At 50.3% G+C, this 20463-nt stretch overlaps 1 protein-coding gene across 8 annotated transcripts in view; it reads right to left on the reverse strand.

Moving 5' to 3' along the window:
* Window positions 1-520: 520 nt before the first annotated feature.
* Window positions 521-20463, reverse strand: part of ACACA (acetyl-CoA carboxylase alpha) — a 102908-nt gene continuing 82965 nt past the window's right edge. For all 8 annotated transcript variants that reach the window (XM_010402305.3, XM_039562970.1, XM_010402306.3 and 5 more), the window contains 8 exons: window positions 19015-19111; window positions 18264-18399; window positions 13515-13692; window positions 13140-13252; window positions 6291-6445; window positions 5874-6044; window positions 3092-3228; window positions 521-2793 (listed from right to left, as the gene is read on the reverse strand). In XM_010402305.3, the coding sequence (XP_010400607.2) occupies window positions 2667-2793; window positions 3092-3228; window positions 5874-6044; window positions 6291-6445; window positions 13140-13252; window positions 13515-13692; window positions 18264-18399; window positions 19015-19111 (1114 nt within the window). In that variant the 3' untranslated portion in view covers window positions 521-2666. The remainder of the gene's footprint in view (window positions 2794-3091; window positions 3229-5873; window positions 6045-6290; window positions 6446-13139; window positions 13253-13514; window positions 13693-18263; window positions 18400-19014; window positions 19112-20463) is intronic.

A 20463-nucleotide genomic window follows, 5' to 3' on the forward strand; every position in this document is an offset into this window, starting at 1 on the left:
TGGAGACCTCCAAAGGGTGTTTGTGGATCAGCTCCTGGGGACATCCTTTAGCCAAAGGCCTGGTGGGCCCTTCCCTGCAGGCTCCTACTGACCAGGGCACAGAGTGAGGCTGGAAAAGGTCTCCAGGATCATCCAGTCCAACCATCCCTGCCCACCCAACAGCCCTGGGATGAGGATCCCAAAGCCCTCCCACCTCAGCAGCAGTCACTGGTTTGGGGGTTTTTCCCTGTTTGTCCCATTCACTGTAACGTTAAAGATGACAATAAATTGTGGAGGATGGGAACATGGAGTGGCCACAGTCAGGCTTGGGGACACCTGGGGAGTGTGACCAGGGGCAGGAAGGAGCAGCAGTGGGGGCCTGGGGAGGGGCAGCGCTGTGGGATGAGCTGGGAGCTCAGGTGAGGGCACAGCTGACCTGGTGGGGCTCCACAGAACCCTCCCTGTCCTGGCCTCGAGCAAAGCTCAGCTCCCCTGGCGTGCCCAGGACAGGGGTGAGAGATTCCACTCGCAGCACCAGAGCTGTAATTCATTCTTTTTATTAAAAGAAATTGAGGTAAGTGAAATACTTCAGCACCAGCGAGAACCGTTTGTACCCAGGGGGTTTCCCCCACCCTGCCCTGCCCAGTGACCCCCCCACACACCTGGGGACATCACAGGTGCTGCTGCCACGGGTCCCCAGCAGGCCCAGCCCCCCCAGGGCCGGTGCCAGACCCCGATGTCACCCAACAGATTTTTTTGGAGCTGCTTTACCCCCAAATTAAGTGGGGCCCGACCCAGTGCTGTAACACTGAAATGGGGGGGCCGCTCTGCACGAGGCTGTAGCAGAACAGCTCCAGTGGGCATGGGGACACTTCCCATGGCACCTGCAGATATCCTGGAAAAGGGACTCTGGTGACACCACCACGGGGGGAATCCTGGTGACAGGGGAGGAGGAGCCCCACAGGCCCCGGACCTGCCTGGCTGACACATTCTCTGTCCGTGTGTTCTGCTGCAACCCACCCTGGCGTAAGCAAAAGCATCTTTGGGGCTTGTTCAGGGGGCTCTAGTGGGAAAAAAAACCCCTTAAATCAAATCAGGGTTCTTAACTGTTAAGAAAAAGCAAGTCCTGCAGGTGGCCGAGCTCTGCTGGCCACGGGCAGGGGAGCAGCGACCCCGGGCTGGCACCTCCAGTCACTGGCACCACAGGCAGAAGGGCTGCATTGCACTTCAGGAGGAAACAAGGAGAGGTGAGAGGCACTGGCAGCATCATTGATTAATTCTCTCATAAGAACAGCCCTTCTGCTGTACCGTACTGCTGACCCACAGCCCTTCCTGCTCTACTGAAGGAGGGGCTGTAAAATCTGAAATTCTTCCAAGACCATCATTGGTGGGAGCCCGGGACTGCCCAGACGAGCTCCGTAACAGGAGCTGTGTGAGGGGTGGGCTGTGCTACCCTTAGCATTGCAGCTTCTCTGAGCTTTTATTACATAAAAAACGTGTAGAAAGAAGTTGGGGATCTGGGCTGGGCCAGCTGGGGGGACCTGGGCAGCTGCCACCCCTTCCTGCACTTACCTGCCACCCAATTATTCCTGACCTTTGGAATGAGATACCAACCCCAACGTTTTTTTACATTCCCAGGTGAGTAAGAGTGGCCCCTCCCCAGCCAAGCACAGGCAGCTCTGGGGCAGGGTAGGATGATGGAGAAAAGCTCTCCTGAGATCCTCACACTGAGATTTCCTTCTGCAGTTCCAACCCCACCAGGGGATCTGGCTCTGTCCTTTCTCCTCCCTCACCTCAGCTGCCTGGATCTGCCTCCTGCTACCCACAGGAAAGGGATGAGCACTTACACCAAGGATACACAGTGGGGCTGCCCCATCCCTTATCCCTGAAAACAGGCAGGGAAGGGAGAGCAGAAACGCTGAGCAGCTGCACTTTGGTCTCTTGCACCTCCTCCCAGAAGGGCCTTTCACATAATTCACAGCCTGTTCTAAAGGGCACAAAGGCAAAGCAAGGGGCGGCTCAGCCCCCAAAATCCTGTCCCCAAAAACCTTCGCAGCCCTGGGGGAGCCTGGGAGCCTCCTGGGGGCACGGGCACAGCCCCGGCCACAGCAGCTGAAGGCTGGTTCTCCTCTATCTACGAGACAAGACAGACATGGGACACACAAATCAAATCACCACTGACAGAGGGTGACACACGAATCACCACCGACAGAGCCAGGGGCTGCGGGGTCCCCGGGCAGGGGACAGGGGGACATTGGCACTTGTCAGCGCGGAGCTGCCGCTGCCAGGCGCGGGCGGGAGGAGAGGAGAGGAGGGCAGGGTGTCCCTGGAAGGACAGGGGTGTCCCTGCAGGGGCCCTGCCGTGCCAAGGCCTCACGGTACCGGAGCACCTTCATCGCCCGGCGGGGCCCGGCCAGCCCCGCTCTGTTCAATAAATAAGGTACAGGAGGACAGCGGGGACGCAGTTCCGCAGGCGCTTGTGTTTATACATTTTCCTCATGTCCCTGGCCAAAGGACACACTTCCTCTGGTCAGCCTGATTTGAAAAAATAAAACTGTCACTGTTGCAGCGTTCCCTGAGCCTCCCCGTGGCGGTCCAGCGGCGGTGGCCGAGCACACAAAGGGCAGTTCCCAGCTCCCGGTCCCTCCTCCGCGGCGCCGGCACGGGCGGTGTGGGAATCGATGGAATTACGTGGAAGAAGGCGAGTCCATTTTGGAGAGGATCCGCACCACCTCGGCTCGCTGCGTGGGGGAGATGTGCTGGGTCATGTGCACGATGGAATCCATGGCAACCTCGGGATTGGCCTGGACCAGGCTGCAAAGAGGAGAGAGGGGAGTGAGGCAGCCCGGTTCCGGAGCTTCCAGCAGGAATTCCTGGGGGGCTGGAATGTGGGGCTGTGGGACCGAGGACACGGCACTGGGTGGGCTGGGAGCAGCTGAGAGCTCCCTCAGGACACTTGGTTTGCTCGTGGCAGGTGGGTTCGGCCACACGGGGACTGGAATCCTCAGGGTGCAACCCCGGGTGGCCACGGGGAGGGCAGGAGCTCTGGAGCCCTCCCTGATTGCAGCAGCAGCCCCTGCTGAGGGCACCCACACCCCCTCCCTGCACTCACCCCCGGATCTGCTTGAGGACGTAATCCCTGGAGATGTATTTGATGTTCTCCTCCACGACCGAGCGAACGCCCTCCTCCTCCGTCAGCTGCTTCTCCAGCCACTCCACCAGGTCCTTGTTGCTGTCCCACAGGTAGGCCTGCCAAAATCCCACAGGTCAGCCTGGACTGCAGCCATGCCCCACTCCCCACATTTATCCCTCAGTTCCTGGACTGGCAGCTGTGGGTCACACACCTGCCTGGGGATCCCCACAAGCACACCTAACAATCAGCACCAGATTATTTCTTTCTTTTACATCTCCTGCCATAAATGTGATGGAAGGGGACCAAGGAGGTGCGGAGAACGAGCTGCATCAATCCCAGGAGCTGTCCCAGGTAAACCCCAGTTTCCCTGGTTATCAGCTTCCCAAATGCTGCTGGAACACGGCTGACCTGAGATGCAGCTGCTCCAGGGCTTCTCCCAGTGCTGAACCTCCATGGGACCCACATGTCCCCATCACCTCCAGCTTGCCCCTGTGCTGGTGTTCCCAGCAATCCCTAACCCAGCCCCCAGGCAGCTCCTTGGGCTGGGCAGAGCAGGTCAGGGTGTCTGGAACCCTCGGCCACGACCCCCTTTTTGCCTTTCACAAGATCATTTCACCTGATATTTGCTACATAGTTGGCTGTGTAATAACTCAGGAATGTGTGAGCCCCTAACAGCCTTCTCTCCTCTCCTCTCATTTTCTTTACAAATCATTTAAGAACCGTTTTGTTAATGGTTTCCGGAAAAGCAAGTACTGCCATTAGCACTCATTCATATTTATGTCATTTTATTTGGGTAATTAAACACAAAGCTCCTCATTTAAAGGTGCACTATCCTTCTCTGTTATCACTAACCAAGTCAAAGGCAGAATGACAATGAGCTGGGGACGGTGATGCCGTGGTGGCACCTCCCTGGCACCCCCTGCTGCAGCCAGAACCTGCCACACCTTTGGACCACAGAACCAGGGAATCACAGAGTCATTAAGGCTGGAAAAAACTCTGAGATCATCCAGTCCAACCATTCCCCCAGCGCTGCCAAGGCCACCACTGACCATGTCCCCAAGTGCCACATCCACAGGGCTGTTAAATCCCAGGGATGGGGACTCCACGCTGCTCTGGGCAGCTGTGCCAGGGCTGGACAAACCTTTCCATGGAGAAATTTTCCCAGTATCCAGCCTGGCCCTCCCCTGGCCCAGCCTGAGGCCGTTCCCTCTCCTCCTGTCCCTGTTCCCTGGGAGCAGAGCCCGACCCCCCCAGCTGCCCCCTCCTGTCAGGGACTTGTGCAGAGTGGACACCTCCCACTGCCCCAGGCTGCTCCAAGCCCAATGTCCAGCCTGGCCTTGGGCACTTTCAGGGATCCAGAGGCAGCCACAGCCTCCAGGGAGGAATTTTGGGTTCAGAGCCCATCCCAGCCCCTGACACGCTTTGAAAACCCCAGGATTATTTTATTTCCTTTCACACGATGTCTCTGCTTGTCTCAGCCCAGTCATGTCACTTCGAGATTTTGCTTATTTCATTGTTTTTCTCCTTATTATGATTTGAAACTCGTCGGGTTTCGCTCCCTGCCCGTGCCCCTGCCACGCAGCAACATTCCCTGCATACAAAGGAGGATTCCAGGGAAGGGGAACAAACCCAGCCCGGGAAGCTGTGATACAGCCACAGACCTGTGTAAAGCTCCATTTACCCAAGATTCCCAAAGCTTTTAGTTTAGGAGAATATTTAATACTCTTATTAATCATTTTTAATCCGTTTGCTTTTAATTAAGAAACAGCATGATGCTTCCCTATCAACATATGCCAGGGAGCAGATTAATTGTGGCTTAAGATAACTCTCCTTGATTGGTGTAATGTATTAGCTAACGAGCTGCCTGCTTTTGGAGAGCTCAGGCTCTACCTTGGAAAGGCTGCTGCCCTCCAGAGAACATCCCCCCTTCCCTGGAACCCCAGAGTGCTGGGGACTTTAAAAATGGAATGAAAAAAAAACAGAATAAAAAAATAAAGCAGTGAAATAAAATAGAATTTTAAAAAATAAAGTAAAATAAATAAAGTAAAATAAATAAGTAAAGTAAAATAAATAAAGTGACATAAAGTAAAATAAATAAATAAATAAAGTGACATAAAGTAAATTAAATAAAGTAAAATAAATAACATAAAGTGACATGAAGTAAAATAAAGTAAAATAAAGAAAATGAAATAAAGCAACATAAAGTAACAAAGTAAAAGGAAATTAAATAATTAAATACATAAAAATAAGTAAATAAAATTAGATGCAATAAAAAATAGAATAGAATAGATTAAAATAGAATAAAATAAAATAACATAAAGTAAAATAAATAAAATAAACAAAATAAAAAATAATAAAAAATAAAAATAAAAGTAAAATAAAATAGAATAAAATAAAAATAGAATAAAAAAATTAAAATAAAATAAAAATAGAATAAAATAAAAAATAATAAAATAAAATAAAATAAAATAAAATAAAATAAAATAGAATAAAATAAAATAAAATAAAATAAAATAAAATAAAATAAAATAAAATAAAATAAAATAAAATAAAATAAAATAAAATAAAATACTGAGACTGGAGGCTTGGGACAAAACCAGCCCCAGAGCTTGCTCTTCAGAGCCTGCAGGTTGAGCACAATCATTAAAGGACTCCCCACTGTCTCTGTGGTCCATCCCCCCCATCCCCGTGCCCCTGGGAAGGGGGTCAGGGTGGCCCTGGGGCAGCCTGGGAGGAGCGGGTGGCACCGCTGCCGACTGACCTTGACCGTGCCCTCCACCTCCACGAACCAGCGGCGCAGCATGGCCTGGATCTGCCCGTCCGTCAGCTCGGGATTGGCCGCGTGGATCTTCCCCTTCACCACGTCCTCCAGCAGCAGCCGCCGCAGCCGCCAGTAGAAGAAGGTGCGGGAAGTTTTCCAGTCCAGGACGTCCTGCCCAAGGCACAGGCGGGGAGGGGAAAGGAGTGAGGGACGACACCGACACGGAGGAACAGAGACACCTCGTTCCCCAAGGGAAATCCAGGCTGGGACTCCTTCTGTCCCCTGGCACAGGAGGAACGTGGAGACTCCCACGCCTGAGCTCGGGGGATTCCCACCCTGCCACAGCACTGGGGCTACACAGAATCCTGGAATGGTCAGGCTCCGGCCCCATCCCACGGGAAGCTCGGGGATACTCACGGTTATGGTCCCTTTCTCCTGCATCCTGCCGGGGGTGTCGTGCAGGTCAGCGAACTGCACGGCCACCTGCTGGTACATCGGGATCAGGAACTCCTCCCGCTCCTTCAGCTTCGCCTCCAGCTCCTTCCTGTCAGCCGGGCTCAGCTCGGGGGTGCCTGAAACCAGACACAGCTCAGAGCCTGGGGAAAGCTCGGGGGTGCAGCTCCAGGCAGTCCAGAGATTGGAAAAGCCAAAGGACAAACCCCGGAGCATCAGCTCCCAGCAGTGCCCAGCGAACCCCAGTGGTCTAGCCCAGATTTTGTGCCAGGCAAGAGCTCTGAGGGTGCTTTCACCACAGAAACTCTGTTCCCTTTAAATGCCAATGATCTGAGCCATCAATTAAGTGACATTTACGGGACTTACTCCTAAAAAAGAATAATGTCCCAGCACGCTGTTCATTTAGCAGCAAACACAGACCATGGCACACCACCTTCACCACTGCAAGTCCTCCTTTAGGCTGGTGCCTGCCAGAGCCTACTCCAGGGGCTCTGCAATCACAGCAGGAAGCCAGAGCAATCCCAACCCAGCAAACCCAGCTTAAACCACTGGGCAAAGCTTTACAGAAACCCCAAGAGGGACCAACTGCAGCCAGTGCAGAACCCAAGGCTGGAATTCGCTGTCACTGGGCCCAAACGGGCTCACAGAGGGTGATCAGACAAATTCATGCAAGGAAATTCCAGCACAGGCTCCTGAGCATGAAGATCAGATATTAATCTGTTCTCAGGAAGCCTCTAAACCACAGCTGGAAGCTGAGACATCATCCTGGGAGCAGCATCCCGCTGCACCTGCAGGATGCTGCTGCTCCTTGCATGGCTCACTCCCACAGACACGATAATCCAAGGCTGCTGGGCCAAAGGGATGAGCTCCCCAGCAGCCTGAGCACTCCAGTGCCTGCTCACACACCCCATACGTGTGTTTTTCCAAGGCACAGGCCCTCCAGACAAAGGTCCTTCCCAGGGAAGGAATGTTGTTTCTGTGCCTACCAATATAAATGTTACCTAACCCTTCAGATCCGAGTAAGAAGGTTTTAATTAAGAGAAGCTCCCCTTATAACCTTCAGAATAAAAAATTCTCTGTATTTATCCACGCTGAACTCCCAGGCTCCCTGGCTTTAATGGCAACACGAGCACTCAAGGCAGCCCCGCTGGTGAATTCCAGCCCCTGCCACCAAGTCCACCCAGCCAGGCCCAGTAATGATTTAGGTGAGATTAACAAATATGTCAATGTCTATTTTCTGCTTAATTTAAAAGCAGCGTCTATAAAGATTTTTGACTTCTGAACCCTGTTCTCCTGGAAGAAAGAAGGTAACAATGAGGAGGGGGGATAAAGAGTGATTATCCCATCATCGATCGTTTGTCAGGAGCATTTCTTATTCACTGGACTATTGTAAAAAGCTAAGCTCTCGATCAATCCCGTAAGCCCCCTGTACAATTAAATATCTTGGAATGGTTTTCTTTCTTTCCTAGTCAGATCTTGAGGCCTCAGGGTTTTTCAGAAAGCCTGGGCTTTATTTATTTATTTATTTCTCAGGGGGGAGGAAAAAAAAAAAAAAAAAAAAAAAAAAAAAAAAAAAAAAAAAAAAAGAAAGAAGTCTCCTTCCACAAATCTTATCCTGGCAAAGAGAGGGGAGTTAAAATATGGGATTCCTTTGCTCTAGAGGTACTTGACAGTTAATGAAACTGTTAAAGTTTAAATCATAGGAACATTATAGACCTCTGGGTATGGATTGGCTGCTAATCAATAGGGAAACAAAAGGAGCAGCGCTCCGAGACAGCCCCATTCCATGAGGAGTGAGCCTGGCACGCAGGTGGGGCACGACAAGGAACATGTGTGACCTTCCCAACTCAGCAGGGAGCACAGGACACTCTCCAAGGCAGCTCCTGAGTGCCGTAGAACGTCACGTTTCTCTTGGACTGCAGTTTGCTCTGCAGCCTCCACATCACTGTGGCTCCAGAGAGTGCCAGGCTGGGAAGGGGCTGGAAAACATCTCAGTTCTGCTCCCAGCACCTTCAGAGCCCACCCACGGGAAGAACACCCCAACACCTCCTGGCTCTACAATCTCTTCTCTTCTTTTTTTAATCAGTAGCAAAGCTGCCTTAACCCAAGCTGAAAAGACCCCTGGGGAAGCAGCAGCTTTGGGGTCCCACCTCATTTCCACACCTGCAACCACAGCCCCCACCCAAATCTCACCTTCTCTTCTGCTTTTAGCAAAACTCTTGCCAGACACAGACTTTTTCTCCCCTGTGAGGGTGGGCAGGCCCTGGCACAGGGTGCCCAGAGCAGCTGGGGCTGCCCCTGGATCCCTGGCAGTGCCCAAGGCCAGGCTGGACATTGGGGCTTGGAGCAGCCTGGGACAGTGGAAGGTGTCCCTGCCCATGGCAGAGGGGTGGGATGAGGTGATCTTTAAGGTCCCTCCTAATCCCAGCCATCCTGGGATTCCATGAAATTCAGCAAAGGCAGCAAAAGTGCCAAAGGTGTCCAGGCTGCCCAGGGAACTCCCCCCAGCCCAGCTGGAGGGAGCTGCTCCAGAGGGGACAGGGAAGGTCACAGGGAGCCCCTCACGTCCCTGGAGAGACAGGCATTTTTGGATTGTCTCTTGTTTCTTTAAATGAGACAGGCTGTAATTGCTTCACTAAATATTCAGCAGGATTTATGTTGGAAAGGTGCAGCATGAACAGCCAGTGAAGGTCACACATGCTCGTGGCACGGGCTGGAAATACCCTTGTACAGCAGCTCCCTGTGATTCCCACCCCGCCCCTTCCCACTCTTTGCTCCCGAGGTCTCATCTCTGAACAGGTGAAGTGTGGCAGGGACATAACTCCAAAAATTCCTCCCCACAGCCCTCCTGGGAGGATATCCCAGGTGCCAAGGGCCACGGAGGAGCTGACAGAAAGCAGGACTTGCACTTGGAGCCTTGTTATTGTGAATTAAAACCAATTTAAATGCAGCAGCACCTGCTCGTGGAAGCAGCTACTGAAACCAGCATCATCTAAAACACAAAGCTACAACCTGACTGTGTTTATCCAACACTCCATGAGAGATGGAATCAAAAGAGCAGTGTTTCTCCCAGTTTTTCCTGAAAAACTGGCACTTGGGATCAGTTCTGGTCCCGCACCCCAAAATGTTTATTTTCAGAGAGGAGCTGCTGTGCTGAAGTGGAGCTGAGTGCTGAACACTCGAGCGTTCACTCATTACTTGGAAATTTAAAGACAATTCTGGATGCTCCTCAGCCAAATAAGGTGTGAACCAAGCCCCAGCAGCACAGACTGACTGCCCTAGGAAACTAAATACATGAAATAAATAAAATTAGAGGTGCATTCCAGCACACAGGAACACCTCACAGGATCACCAAGGAGGACATTCCCACTGTCACAACGCATCAGGGGACAACTGGATGCTGCCCTTTTCCTACAAGAAACATGGAAATACAATATCCAATCTTGCTCTAACTGGAGCCCTTCTGCCATTCCTTTCACTCATATTCCACCACCCATTTCTCTGCACCTCTGACACAAGGTACAGAACCTGTGTGGCACCACTTGTTTTCACTCCACTCCTACATGTTTTAGTCTAATTGTAATAAATAAGTAAAATTGAAGCTCTGTATTTGTAACTCTGGCCCAAGGCTCGCAGCCTGCACTGTTCCTACATTTCTGGGTGATCCCTGTTGTCCCTGCACACCTCTTCCACCTGGGAATGTGCTCTGGGGCAGGATGAGGGCCACCCTCTCTCCCCCTGCCCTTCGCTCCGCGCTGCCTGGAACAGCCCAACTCTGAGTGACACTTCAATAAACCACGGGGCTAATCAACATTTCAGCAATCGTGCTGGAGAATTGATAATGAACAGATTTATGTCAAATTATTCAATATCTGCCAGCCTCCCCTGCTCTCCCACTCCCCAACTGCCAAGTCCAACCCCGGCATCTCCCGACCGAGCCCGCGTGGGAGAGCGTCTCCCTCATGCCTCTCTCCGGAGCTCCAGGGAGGGATGACAGCCACTCAGGGGTTAAAGAGAGGCAGTGAACCCCCAGCTAATGAGTAAGAATTCAGCAGGCAGTGTAAGATAAATGGAGCTTTCTCTGCTTCTGCTGGAGTCAGCATGAACTGCGGCCCTGCGGCTTGTTTGTGGCAAATGGAGTGCGCGAAATATCAAAGGGCAGTGATCCAGAAGAAGACCGACTTTGACAAATTTTAAATTGGCCAGAAAGAAAACCAGAAAAAAAAAAAAAAGAAAAAAAAGACCAAAAAAAAAAATTATGCAATTTAGTGTGTCCTGCTATCTTGGCTTTCCTGCTCTGGTATGGAATTAGTGGCAAAACAACGGCAATGATCACCCGATGCTGGGAGCAATTACGATCCATCTCAGGGAGATGCTTATCAGTGACTGAAGCTTTTAGAGCTCTCCCTATGTACAGTTGTAAGTGACTCGCTCTTGTGTTGCAGTCATTTTAATTAAAGTGTATGGAGTTTGCTGGGAGTAATTACCCTGTAGAGGAAGAGGGGGGAAAAAGCCCCGACCAGGCTCCTGCCTCCTCACATGGCGCTGGGATTTTGAGGCTGTCGGCAGAAAACTCTATCCCGTCTTTCCCTGTGCTTTTTTTCCAGCATCCCACAGGACTCAAGGGTGGCCTGCAGGTGTCCTGCACCCACACAGGTGACCAGGGTGGGGAATGAGGACAGTGAGTGAAGGTGATGCTCTGCTCCCCCTCCCTCCAGGATTTCCACCCTCCAGCCTTTGTCCACAGCATTCCAGTGGCTCCGCTCCTGGGGACGGATCCATCCGAAGCCCCCTGGAGCAGGGGGTTGGTTTGCTGCTGGCACAGCCAGGCTGTTTGTGGGGAGGTGAAGGTAGATGCTCCCAGCAGCAGCAGGGCAGGGCCATTTATCTGCACGTTCCCTTCCCTAAGCACACATCTGATTTCTCTTTCCCTGGAGATTCCCGCTCTCCCTGTCGGACAGACACCCACGGGAGGGGGAGCTGCCTGCCTGGGAGGGGGAACTCCACTGAAGACCTCTGGAGAGTTTTTCTGGGGACTCTGAGTTGTGTCCCCATGATCTGGGGCAGTCACTGTCCTTTTGCTCTGAAAGAGACACTGTCAAGTCTGACAGAAGACAAAAGTGAGGTTTTCTGAAAATAACCTCCTTGCTGCAACTACAAACTTAAAAACTGGGATTTAAGTCATAGAGTCATAGAATAATAGAATGGTTTGAGTTGAAAAGGACTTTAAAGATCATCTCAATTCCATCCCCTGCCATGAGCAGGGACACCTTCCACTATCCCAGGCTGCTCCAAGCTCCATCCAAGCTGGCCTTGGACACTTCCAGGGATGGGGCAGCCACAGCTTCTTTGGGCACCCTGTGCCAGGGCCTCAGCACCCTCCCAGGGAATGATTTCTTCCAAACATTCAATCTAACCCTGCCCTCCGTCAGTGGGAAGCCATTCCCCCTTGTCCTGTCACTCCAGACCCTTGTAAAGAGTCTCTCTCCATCTTTCTTGCCATCTCCTTCAGGTACTGGAAGGCCACAGTGAGGTCACCCTCAGTCAGCTGCCCACCAGCAGACACAGACAACAAACCCATCCATCCAACGGGGTATCCACGCCCACTCTCACACAGTGACACATCATGGACAAGAGCAAGGTCAGAATTTGGACAAAACTTGGATAAAAAGTTGCTGCCTTGTGCTGCTCCGCACCCAACCTGCTTCTTACCCAGAAAACAATCAGCACAGGCAGAGCAAACAAAGAGTCAACATAAGATTATTCAAAAAAAAAAAATAAATGCCTTCGATCAATCAAAGGCATGGGTAGAACCTGCTCTGCAGTCAGTGCTCTGATCCCAGCACCCCCTCACCCTTCACCCGTTATTATTCTCTTCCCGAGGCGTATCAGGAGGGTTGTTTTGTATATAAATTGTTGCCCTGCCATAAATTAAAAAAAAAGCCAAATAATAAAATGTAACTGCAGCAATAGCCAGGATTTATCAGTCATTTGCAGAACACTTTTCCTCCTGAAGGATCCCAAAAGGCTTTATAAATTCAAGCCATACCCACATCACACGCTTCTCCCTCCACTGAAACGTAGTCAATTTTGGAGGTAAAAGGAGGCTCTGTAAGATTATACTCTTATAGTAAGAGCTAGTAAAGAACTATTTAAAGAGCCCATTCCCCTGAGGGAGAACATATCTGATATTAAGTGCATTTTGCTGAACACTCTGTATTTTGGGACGTTGAGTGTACAGCAGGCGCTGGGATCACTCGGAGTGGAAGGCGCGGTAATAACGCGACCCTGGCCGTGCCAGCACTGAGCTCTGCTCATCCCCCTGTTTACAGAGACATGGACAATATTCCTTATTCCCTTGAAACTGAAGAGCACATGGATATCATTACTGCAAACTACCCCAGACACTCAGTGACAGTCCAGCAGCCCAAAATGTCTTTGATCAAACCCTTGGTTACATGAAACGGCGCCCGCTGAAGGTTTGGCCCACAAGGTTTTAGTGGGCTGAGCAATTGCTGAGCTGGAAATTAGACTCAGGCCTTTGTAATAGGGGTCTGTTGTGAGAGCCAGTCAATAAAATATAATAAAAAAAGAGAAATCACCTCGAAACCCCACTATATTACACACCCTGGGTATGCTGAGCATGCATGAGTATCACCTCACATGTACACACACACAGTGCTCTCATCTGGTTTTCTTCCCAAGTCAGACAACAGGAAATAAAAATGAAAATGACTCTGATCAAATGCCTCAGTGCCCCTCTGTGAGGGGTGCCCCAGGTCCCAGTGCCCCTTGGGAGGGTGTCCCACGTACCGAGGCGCTCGGCCAGGTGGGTGTACACCGGGTCCATCCTGCGCATCGTCTTCACCAGGTCCTTCCTGCGGAACCGGATCTCCACCGTCCCCTCCGGCTCCAGGATCCCTCCTCTGGAAAACAGAAAAGAAAGGCACTTCTTGCACCTGACTTTCAGGTCATCAGACACAAAATGGAATGGTTCAATGTGTGTGAAAAGTAAGAGAATGCAGAGGGAGACAAAACAAAGAGAGAACTTTCAGCTCTGGTTTATCCAGGCCAAGAACACACACGAGGTTCCAGCTGGGGAGTGTCCAAGCCCATGGAAGCTGCTCCAGCCCACAGGGAGCAGCCTGGGCAGTCCCAGCTGGCGGCTGCAGGGAGGGGGATCCGTACCTGCTCTCCCGGTCCGCGTACATCTCCATGTGCCGGGGGTTGATGGTGGGGTCGATGACCACCCAGGAGCCGCCCCGCAGCTCACCCTGAGGCGGGATGTAGATGAGCACGGGCTGCTGGTACTCCCGGAGACCATCCACGATGTAGGCCCCAAACTTCAGCACCTGGTCATACATGTCTGGGAAAGGACACACAGCTGGTCAGACATGTCTGGGAAAGGACACACAGCCGGTCAGACATGTCTGGGACAGGACACACAGCCGGTCAGACATGTCTGGGACAGGACACACAGCCGGTCAAACATGTCTGGGACAAGGACACACAGCTGGTCAGACATGTCTGGGACAGGACACACAGCCGCTCAGACATGTCTGGGACAGGACACACAGCTGGTCAGACATGTCTGGGACAGGACACACAGCCGGTCAGACATGTCTGGGACAGGACACACAGCCGGTCAGACATGTCTGGGACAGGACACACAGCCTGGAGTCACAGCTCATCACCGTGGGCTCTTCCAGGTATGGGGCAGCCACAGCTTCTCTAGGCACCCTGTGCCAGGGCCTCCCCACCCTCACAGGGAAGAATTTCTTCCTGACATCCCATCTAAATGTACCCTCCTTCAGGCTAAGGCCATTCCCCCTGTCCTGTCACTCCATACCCTTGGGAAAGTCCCCCTCCAGCCTGCAGGATATTCCCACATCACTCCTGCTCCCAGGCATGGGACCTCCTCTCTGGAAATCCAGTCTGGTGACTTTCCATGAAACCACATCTATGCCAGGGCTGCAGGTCCTCAGTTCTACAACAGGTGCCCTGGGAATGATCCATCCCTGAGTCCACGAGCATTCCCACAGTTTGAGAAATCAGGCTGGGTATGACTGTACTGCCCAATTTCAGACTTACTACCCTGGACCTCTCCCACAACTCACGTAATGTGAATGAAATGCACCTAAGGGCAGCAGAGCTCTTCCAGATCTTCACAAAAACGTGTGTGGGGAGGGATGGGGAACAGCACTCTGCTCTTCTTCCATTAAAATTTGTTTAAGGCATTTTGCTCAAAATTAATAAGAACAACTCCACTGTGTAAAGACAGTACATTTGAAAATATCAGCCCCAAAGGTGATTTAAATAAAAGAGAAAAAAGGAAGGCAGAAGAATTTCTATGAGATGATATAGTTTCTAATGGATACAGTTTGTAATGGAAACGGGCACTCTTGAATATATATATTTTGTTACATATAATTATATCTAGAAGTATTAAATCAAAATACAAGAAATGAGAAATAGTTATTAGGCTCATCTAGCCCACCTCTTTGTTCACACAGGACCTGTTCTTCCACAGTGCTTTTGAAAGCTCCCATTTAGAAACCCCAAACAATAAATCTACTGCTTCTTTAGGGGCATTTCCACAGCCAAATAGATGAGATTTCCCTCAGAACTCAGCCAAACTTCCCCTCCCTCCCCATTAATTTCATGTCACTACCCCTTGTACCACCCTACATAATGTCTGCACTCCTTCAGGCTCACTACAAATAGCAGGAGGATTTTCAGTGGGGTTTGTCCTCAGACACGACAGGTACCCATCCCTCATCTCTCTTCCAGCCCCCTCCATCATTCGGGTTCTTTGCTTGGACCCTCCCAGTTTGCCTCATTTTTTCTGGCCATTAAAATACCAGTGCAGAGAAAATTAAGGAGCTGCATTAATGTACCTCACACCTGCTGCAATAGCAACAGCCTGAAAACACTGAGACACTTTGATTCATCGAAAATCCTTCTATCCCTTGAGAAAAGCCTCATTTCTGGGGAAGAAAGAGACTCCAGCCAAGGTCCCTTTGTCATTTAACCCTCATTTTAGTGTTCAGCATTAACATAAACATAATTAAGCAATCAGCTCTTTGGGAAACTCACACTCTTCTATATTTTATATATATATATACAAACAAATATATATAAATATATATTAGTACCAGAGGCACTGATATGATCTCTCCATTTCATTCCCAAGGTCATTGCCCAAACACCAAGAAAAGGAATTTCATGTTATTTAAGAGGTATCAAATGCTGACAAAGGGAAGAACAATTTATTCCCTCTAATTGGGAATAAACATAAATCCCAGCAGAGACAGTGGGGACTGAGAACCAAACAAAACTCCAACCTTTCCCTTTGTCCTGAGCAAAGAAAAGGACTCAAAAGGGGTGACAAATTTATTACTAATTATACAATTATTTTATTATGTAGTGCTAGTAATAAACCACTTGAAGTACTTTCAGCTAATTCTAGTGTTAAGAAAATAATTGCTTGATTCAAATTATTTTAACTGAATTAATTCCTTACTAGACATTTTTTACTAGTGCTACATAATAAAATAATTGTGTAATTAGCAATACATTTTTCACTCCTGCCATGGGTATATATTTTACTCAGGTGAAGTGCAGAGAAGAGCAGCACTAATTGTTTGAACAGGGCAGAGGGAGGAGGAGCAGAGAAATTGGGGGAACTTGATGCTTTCTCACAGCTCCAAACCTCCCTCAGGTTTACCAGGTGGCATCAGGAAAGGATTTTATTTCCCAGGTGCCAGCAGGTGGTCAGGGAAGTACTGCTGTGCCTATGGATCTTTGGGGATCAGCCTTCCAGGAGGATGAACATCACCCCTCTGTGGTTGTGCACAGAGCTGGTCCCTCTGGGACCCTGCTATCCAGCACTGCATTGTCCTGGAATGTCCCAGCAGCCTCAGGATCCTGACTGAATAACTGATTAAACCCTAATATTTATTATCAAATAGAACCAAGTGCTGGCTTCCCTTCACACTCCACCAAGGCCAGTGGAGCTGCTGCTGTTCCTGGGGCTGGAGACACCCTGGGTGCTCCCAGAGCTGGCTGTAAACTCTGCTGAGGAGCATTCTCCTTCCTGACCCTGACTTCCAAAGGGTCCCCACAGTGCTCCAAGCCAAAATTCCTGTATCAATTTAAACCACAGCCTAATCTGAGCAACCTGGCCTAATGGAAGGAGTCCCTGCCCATGGAATGAAGTGATCTTTAACATCCCTCCCAACCCAAACCAGTCTGGGTTTCCATGAGCAGCCACTGGCAAGGCAGAGACGCTGCAGGATGTCCCCAGCAGAGCAGAGCTGGGTTTGCAGGAGGGTGGGCAGTGCCCACAGAGCTCTGTCCCCCTCGCTGCTGCCCTGAGCCCAGTGTCCCCCAGTATCCCCACAGGGACACCCAGCCTGCTGGAGGTGTCCCCACGTCCCTGTGTGTGTAAATCCCGGCACTCAGAGCCCTCTCTGCTCCTCTGGAGCTGGAGCAGATCCCACCAGCCTGGCTGGAACATCAGATGGGACCAAGACACCCCAAAAAGCCATCCCACACACAACCAACCAGAGCTCAGCACCCAGGCGACCCGAGCTCCAAACCGGCCTTTTCACTCGGCCGGATTCTTTTATATCCTTTTTTATTGTTATTTATAACCTGTCGCGGGCAAAAAGGAGAAGTAAAACAGGAGCCCCCGCCAGCACGGGCGGCTGGATGTCGGGGGATTTGCATGTGATCAAACCCTCCCTGCCGAGCCCAGGACCCTGGTGCTAATTTCCAGGGAATTTCACGCTTCATGTCTCCCCGTCGTGGGTCACCGCCGGTTCGCCCAAATAAACCCCTGCCAAATGGCTCTTCCAGAGGAATATTCCAGCCAGTTTTTTATAATTTAATTTTGCATTATGCTCAGGAGCCTTCTGGCCACGGAGAGAGCTCGTTGGGGAAACCAGCACCACCACGAGCTGCCTTTATTTAGGGTGTTATTTATTTATTTTACGGCAGGAATTAGACCTCCCAGGCTGACTAGGAAAGAGGGGGGTTCTTTTTTTCCCTCTTTTTTTTTTTTTTCCCCTCCTCCTTCACTAATGTCAATTTTCAGCATAGCAAGAGCTGTCTCTAATCTTTTCCTACTCATTACACACAATTTTGGAGTCATTTTACCCACAGTGCAGTCGGCTCCTGGCAGTGTGTTTGTGTGCACTGAGGGGTGGCATAATTGTTTATTTTCCCTCCCTGCATAATCCCCAGCCAGCACTGAAACCAAAACTGCAAACAACTCCCCAAGGGACACCGAGAGTGTCAGGAGACACCAGCAGCAAGCAGGAGGCTGGAAAAAGCACGGAGCAAGGTGCAAACTACAATGGCTCTGTCCTTCCCTCCTCCTCCTCCTGCCAGCTGGCTGGAATAAGTTGGGATATGCAATATAAATATTAACATCCTCATGCTGCCTGTTCCACCCAACTCCAAAGCTAAAACTCAGTTCCTGAGGAACCCAGCGAGGCCAGATCTGGCATTTTAAGGTAAAACAGTATTTAAGGACTAAATAAGGTAAATAAATAAGGTAAAATTGCATCAACAGCTTCCCAGTGAGTTGTGTGGCTGGGAAAGCACCTCACGCAGGGGGTGCAGTAGCAGCACAGGGAGCAGAATCCACCCCCAAAGGCAATGGGTGTTTTCCAGGGAGAATTTTGCCATCTTTTGCCACCTCCCACCTTTGCATCTGCAAGCTCAAAGGCTTTGCCTTGTGCCCAGCAGCCTCCGAGAACTTCCACCAGCTCAGTGCTCCCATAACTTCTCCTGATCTAACCTTTTCCTTCTTTAAATTTTATGGTATCAATCTCACATCCTTGGCTCTTCACAAAATTTCAAGCAGCACTCTGTGGTGCCCTGAGCAGCCAACACAAACCACCCCCAGGACAGCACCAAGCTGCTCCTTACCTTTCATTCCCCCAGAGAAGCCTCTCCAGTTTGCAAAGACCATCAGGGGCAGCCCTTCCTTGTTGAAGTCCTTGATTGCCTGGGCTGTTTTGAAGGCAGAGTCAGGGAACCACACCTGCCCAGCCTGCTGGATTATCTGGAGGGAAGAAAAATCCACTGTCAGGCCTTGAAGCACATTAGTGCAAGAGTTAAAACATAGAAAAATCAACAGGAGCCATGATGTGGCATAAACAATGAGGAACATGGCACATGAAATGTGTAGGACCTGCTTGGCCATGGGAAAACTGGGACAATCTTTTTGTCACCAACTTTGATAGCAGCATTCCCACTAATTTAGCTAAGAAAAGAGATGGTATGGAAAACCTGACACTGTGATGCTGTAAGGAGGGGAAGGAGAAGAGAAAGAAAAGGACACGGAGAGGAGAAAACCCCCGAGAGATGAAGCAGGGCCAGGGCTGTGAAATCAGGCAGGGGAACAGCAAAGTGCCAGAGCAGGAAGGCCATGAAACACTCCAGTCACAGCAAGAGAGCAGGGAAGTGATTTTTGCTGTCACATCTCCTGGGTGCTAATCCCTGCCCTCCTCTGAGTCCTGAGGGAAGCAGAACTGCTGGGGATGTGTCTCCTGTAGGAAGGGCCACACAACAGCCCCGGGGCTGTTCCCAGCAGCTGCCAGGCATTCCCAGCTCACCAGGAATGGCTGCACATTGGTACCACAGGACAAACAAGGACAGGAGCACACGACCCACCCACCTTGGCCTCCGAGTCCAGGTTTGCGGGATCAGCGGGAATGCTGAGCTCCACCGTCCTTGTTTCCACGGCAACCACTCCTACAGGTATTCCTCCCAGCCTGCAAACAGGTGAGACACACACAATTCCTACTCCTGCTGTTACACAGTGAGACAGTTTTCCCAATTCACACCCAGGAGAGACAAATAACAGGAGCGGCGTTCTGGCCTTTTGCAGAGTTGAGGCACGAGGCTGGAGAGTTCCAGAGGGGTCACAGATCTCAAAGCAAAATCTATTCCAAAAACGAGCACATTCCTCACTGAATATTAAATAGAGCAAACCTAGCCCAGATTTTGAATGATAAATTCATGTATCCACTGCCCTTCGGCTGCCATCACCCAGATTCTGGTTCTGATGGTCTCAACTATGGAAAAACACAGAATCCCTGAATGGCTCGGGAGGGACTTTAAACACTTCCCGTGTTTTCCCCAGATCTGCTGCTGCAGGGTGACTGCCACGTGGGAAGGGGGCAGGGACAGAGAGATGGGCAGGAGTGCCAGTACCAGGGAGGATGCCCAGCTCTGCCCCCCAGGGGATCCAAGCCCTCCTGAACACAAAAGCCATCGATGCGCCGGCAACGCCAGCTCTGCGCTCCCAGGACAGTCCCAGCAGAGCCCCTGCTCCCTCCCCAGCCACCCCAAGCTGATGACACACAAACAGGCAGGGAAGAGACAGGGCCCATGTGCACTGAGGGGCTGGAAATATTCCCATTCCCTATGATTAAGAGTCTGCTGGAACCCCGTAATTGCAGAAGCCGTCTTAAATCGGTAACTTATAACTTCTATATTAGGGCCCATGTGACCTAATAAAGAACATCTTTATCCAAGTATTACAGTTATTTATTGAACTTGAAAACAGCTCAAAACAACTTCTGTTTTCCATAATACTTCATATAAATTTTATCAGGCTAGCACATGAAGATGCTACATCTTGTTTTATAGTGTGTCCCTGGACAAGTTGCCATAGAATAATAAAAGACAATTTACAGCCAACAGCACACATATTCCAAACATACATACAAGAGATGAGTTTTGGCAGCACTTACAGTAACAATCCCAGAAGAATACACTCATATTTGTTTTTTTCAAAGTGCCACTGCTTTTGAAAGGAGTCTGTTTCATTTGTGTTATATATCCCTGCTGTGTGAAAGTCCAGAGCCACTTGGAATTTGTCAGAAGAAAGGAACTGCAAGTGAAGCTGACCATGGACAGAGAGCTTCTGGCTTTGCCAAATCATTGATTTCCAACCCTGGCACACTGCTTAGCCTGGCAGCCTTTAAATTATAGAGTTATAGAGCCATGGAATGGGTTGGATTGGAAGGGACCTTAGAGGTCATCTCATCCCTTTCTTTCCAACTCTTTCTATTAGATAGATATACATACACGTAGAGAGAGAAATAATCACAGGATGTTG

The sequence above is a fragment of the Corvus cornix genome, chromosome 19 (genome assembly GCF_000738735.6).
Source record: "Corvus cornix cornix isolate S_Up_H32 chromosome 19, ASM73873v5, whole genome shotgun sequence".
NCBI lineage: Eukaryota > Metazoa > Chordata > Aves > Passeriformes > Corvidae > Corvus > Corvus cornix.